This window comes from Protobothrops mucrosquamatus, unplaced genomic scaffold (assembly GCF_001527695.2).
Source record: "Protobothrops mucrosquamatus isolate PMUCROS unplaced genomic scaffold, P.Mucros_1.0 scaffold2308, whole genome shotgun sequence".
NCBI lineage: Eukaryota > Metazoa > Chordata > Lepidosauria > Squamata > Viperidae > Protobothrops > Protobothrops mucrosquamatus.
Window position 1 is genome coordinate 48,881 of NW_015388394.1, and position 4,598 is coordinate 53,478.

General features: G+C 46.0%; 1 protein-coding gene across 1 annotated transcript in view; it reads left to right on the top strand.

The window, feature by feature from the left end:
- Nucleotides 1-4,598, top strand: part of ACADVL (acyl-CoA dehydrogenase very long chain) — a 22,337-nt gene that overhangs the window by 10,339 nt on the left and 7,400 nt on the right. The window contains exons 10-13 of the mRNA XM_015824653.1: nt 568-672; nt 1,900-1,986; nt 3,298-3,360; nt 4,235-4,336. Coding sequence (XP_015680139.1) covers nt 568-672; nt 1,900-1,986; nt 3,298-3,360; nt 4,235-4,336 — 357 coding nt within the window. The remainder of the gene's footprint in view (nt 1-567; nt 673-1,899; nt 1,987-3,297; nt 3,361-4,234; nt 4,337-4,598) is intronic.

The following is a 4,598-nucleotide window of genomic DNA, read 5'->3' on the forward strand; positions in this document are numbered from 1 at the left end:
GCCGGTAGAGAACGTCCTGGGTGCGCCAGGCGCCGGCTTCAAGGTGGCCATGAACATCCTGAACAACGGGCGCTTCGGCATGGCGGCGGCCATGGCTGGCACCATGCGGGCGCTCATCCAGAAAGCGGTGAGCGCCTCTGGGCCCCCCACCCCACTTTCTTCTCCCCCCTCCCTCCCTCCCCGGTATCCCCTCATACAGGTAGTCCTCGACTTACGACAACAACTTTGCCCGACTTTTCTGTCGCTAAGCGAGACGGTTGTAGACTGTCCCCTTTTACGACCGTTCTTGCCACCATCGTCCATTACTGCGGCCGTTAAATCAGCTTCCCCCCCTTGTTGGAAGGCCGTAAAAGGAGATCACGGGACCCTTTTGGGACGCTGCGACCCGTCATAAGTACGGGTCAGTTGCCGAGGGTCCGGATTTTGATCCCGCGATGGTGTAAAGGTCGTAAGTGCGAACATTGACCGTAAGTCCCTTGACTCAGCGCCGTCGTGACTTTGAATCGTCGCTTAAATGAACTGTTGTAAGTCAAATCCTCCTCCCCCATCTCCTTTTCCGTCCCAAAGGTGGACTTTGCCGCTAACCGGACTCAGTTTGGGGAGAAAATCCACACTTTTGGGGTGATCCAGGAAAAACTCGCCCGCATGGCGTTGCTGCACTACGTGACGGAGGTACGGGCGTGCAAAACAGGCGTGTGCTTGTGTGTGTGTGTGTTTGTGTACATTCGGCCTGGTGCCCAAAGTGTCATTTCTCAGATCTGGCGTTCCGGTATCGCTCAACAGCTTTGAGGACTAGAAACTTAGTTCCCCCCAAAAAGCGAATCTCAGAGGCTTGATCCAGAGACCACGTCTTAAAAGCAAATACTAGGGTGTAATAATGTAAAAACCCTTTCCGTGATCTTATATAGATGTATGATTGGGATTGAGCCTTGAATGAAGTTATGCCGGTCGTTAAGCGGGGTCACTACGGAACTGCACACAATTTTACGACCTCTTTTGTGGCGGTCTCTAAGCGAACTCATTGTCGCAGTAGGTGAGGGGGGTAGTTTCTGTTTTTTTATGCCAGAAACAGGAATTAAATGAAACAGTTTGTGGCGAAATCTTTTATTTTAGGGTTGAGTTTTTGTATTTTTAATCGTGTTTTATATTCATTGTGAATGGAATGGAATAAGAGTAGAGTAGAGTAGAGTAGAGTAGAATAGAATAATAGAATAGAAAATATGGAATAGAATAGAATAGAATAGAATAGAATAGAATAGAATAGAATATGAAGAATACAATAGAATAGAAAATATGGAATAGAATAGAATAGAATAGAATAGAAAATATGGAATGGAATAGAATTAGAATAGAAACAGAATAATAAAATATAGAATAGAATAGAAAATATGGAATAGAATAGAATAGAATAGAAAATATGGAATAGAATTAGAATAGAAACAGAATAATAAAAATAGAATAGAATAGAATAGAAAATATGGAATGGAATAGAATTAGAATTAGAATAGAAACAGAATAATAAAAATAGAATAGAATAGAATAGAAAATATGGAATAGAATTAGAATAGAAACAGAATAATAAAATATAGAATAGAATAGAATAGAATAGAAAATATGGAATGGAATAGAATTAGAATAGAAACAGAATAATAAAATATAGAATAGAATAGAATAGAAAATATGGAATAGAATTAGAATTAGAATAGAAACAGAATAATAAAATATAGAACAGAACAGAACAGAACAGAGCTGGAAGAGACCTTGGAGGTCTTCTAGTCCAGCCCCCTGCTCAAGCAGGACTAGACTCTGTACAGTAGGATAAAAAGTTTAAAAACGTGGGAAAAGGCCATTGTTTTTAATTCCCCAAAGACCCCCTTGGTGCTCTCTCTCTTTTTTCAGTCCATGGCCTACATGATCAGCGCCAACATGGACCGGGGGGCTTCGGACTTCCAGATCGAGGCGGCCATCAGCAAAGTCTTTGGCTCGGTGAGTCCTGGCTGGGGCCCCAGGGTGGATCCCCCCTCTCGTTCCCCCCCCACCATGGCCCCATAGCCTTCTTGGGGTCTCTGCAGGCCAGGAAGGGCAGGGCGATGTCACCGTGGGGCTGACCCACAGGGTGCAACTTGCAGAAATCACGAATGTTGTTCCCTCCCCCACCCCAGCTCTGGGTGCTCCATCACTGGAGACTTTTTAAGAAGAGACTGGACAGCTGTTTGTCTGAGCAGGGGGTTGGGCTAGATGACCTCCAAGGTCCCTTCCAGCTCTGTTATTTGGTTGTCTCCTGGAGTTGTGGGTGCTCCATCGCTGGAGACTTTTTAAGAAGAGACCGGACAGCGGTTTGTCTGAGCAGGGGGTTGGACTAGATGACCTCCAAGGTCCCTTCCAGCTCTGTTATTCGGTTGTCCCCTGGAGTTGTGGGTGCTTCATCGCTGGAGACTTTTTAAGAAGAGACACAGACAGCGGGTTGTCTGAAAGGGTGTGGGGGGTCTCCTGCCTGAGCAGGGGGTTGGACTAGATGACCTCCGAGGTCCCTTCTACCTCTGTCGTTCTGAAGCTGTGGTGTGCCGCTTCACACTGGGCAGCTGGCCTGTTTGCCACAGAAACACTCCTGGCCTTTTGAAAGCGTGTTAAGATCTCGCTCTGTCAAGTGGCATGGGGGCAGATCAGAGAGTGACGACATTCAACCCTTTGGGTGGTGGGTGACATGGGAGAGGGGAGGGAGGAAGGAAGGAAGGAAGGAAGGAAGGAAGGAAGGGAGGGAGGAAGGAAGGAAGGAAGGAAGGAAGGAAGGAAGAGAGGGAGGAAGGAAGGAAGGAAGAAAGGGAGGAAGGAAGGAAGGAAGGAAAGGAAGGAAAGGAAGAGAGGGAGGAAGGAAAGGAAGGAAGGAAGGAAGAGGGAGGGAGGAAGGAAGGAGAGGGAGGAAGGAAAAGGAGGGAGGGAGGGAGGAAAGAAGGGAGTTAGGCTGGAAAAGGAAGGAAGGAAGGAAGAGAGGGAGGAAGGAAAAGGAGGGAGGGAGGAAAGGGAGGGAGGCTGGAAAAGGAAGGAAAAGGAAGGAGGGATAGAGGCAAGAAGGAAAGGGAGGGAGAGGAAAGAAGGGAGGAAAGATGGAGGGAGAAGGGAGGGAGGAAAAGAATAGGACAGAAGTTGAAGGAAAGAGAAAGAAAGAGAAAAGAAAGAAAGAGAAAGAAAGGAAGGAAAGAAAGAAAGAAAGAAAAGCAGAACTGTCTGGTCATGTGTAGACAAGAACACTTAATTCCATATTGCTTTTATCTGTTCTTGTTTTTTTCCCATGTACAGGAAGCTGCCTGGACCGTTTCAGACGAATGCATCCAGACCATGGGCGGGATGGGGTTCATGAAGGTCAGGGGGCTTTTTTTTGCGGTGGCGGGGGGGGGGCTAATATCTAGGTTTTAATTTTATTTCTTTCTAATGATTTTCTGTTGAGCCGGTGAGGAAGTTTGTTACTGTCTGTTTTTATTAGCATTTCTCAGCCAGGGTGGCTTTAAGCTGGGGGGACTTCAAAAACAGGCCAGAGCGGAGAGATTGCAGAGAAAGGGATTATGAGAGAGTAAGCAGGCCACGATGGGCGTACATATCAAAAGGAATGCATTAGTGGCATTGATCAGTTTCTCTCTCTCTCTCCTCTTTCTCTCTTCCTCTCTTTTTTTTTATTTCTCTCCTCTCTCTCTCTCTCTCTCTCTCTCTCTTTCTATTTCTCTCTTTTTCTATTTCTTTTTCTCTTTTCTCTCTCTCCTCTTTCTCTGTTTCTTTTTCTATTTCTTTCCTCTATTTCTCTTTTCTTTCTTTTTCTATTTCTCCTCTTTCTCTCTTTCTTTTTCTCTTTATTTCTCCTCTCTTTTAATTCTCTCTCGCGCTCCTCTTTCTCTCGCTCTTTCTTTTTTTCTTTCTCTCTCTCTCTCTCCTTCTCTTTCGCTCTCACTCTCTTTTTTATTTCTCTCCTCTCTCTCTCTCTCTCTTTCTATTTCTCTCTCTTTCTTTTTCTATTTCTTTTTCTCTTTTCTCCTCTTTCTCTTTCTTTTTCTTTCTTTCCTCTCTATTTCTCTTTTCTTTCTTTTTCTATTTCTCCTCTTTCTCTCTCTCTTTCTTTTTCTCTTTCTCTATTTCTCCTCTCTCTTTTATTCCTCTCTCTCGCTCCTCTTTCTCTCTCTCTTTCTTTTTCTTTTTCTCTTTCTCTCTCTCTCTCTTTTTCTCCCATCCGATTCCCCGCCTGCAGGAAAGCGGAGTGGAACAAGTGATGCGTGATTTGCGCATTTTCCGGATCTTCGAAGGCACCAACGAAATCTTGCGGCTTTTCATTGCCCTCTACGGATTCCAGGTGGGTGGGGCGGCTTTAGGGACCGGCGAGATTTGGGGCAGGGGGGGAACCTGAATTAAGCCGGGGGGGGGTGTTCTTACCCGTTGCCAATGCAACGATCCAGAAGGGGTGGCAAGTAAAGACGATCCGGGTTTGATCGCGTTGGCGTTCTCGGGCGCCAGGAAAACTCCACGCTGTCTGATTTCCCTCCGATCCAGAACGCGGGGAACCAGCTTCGCGGTTTGCAACAAGCCGTCAAGAACCCCTTTGGGAATGCTGGCTT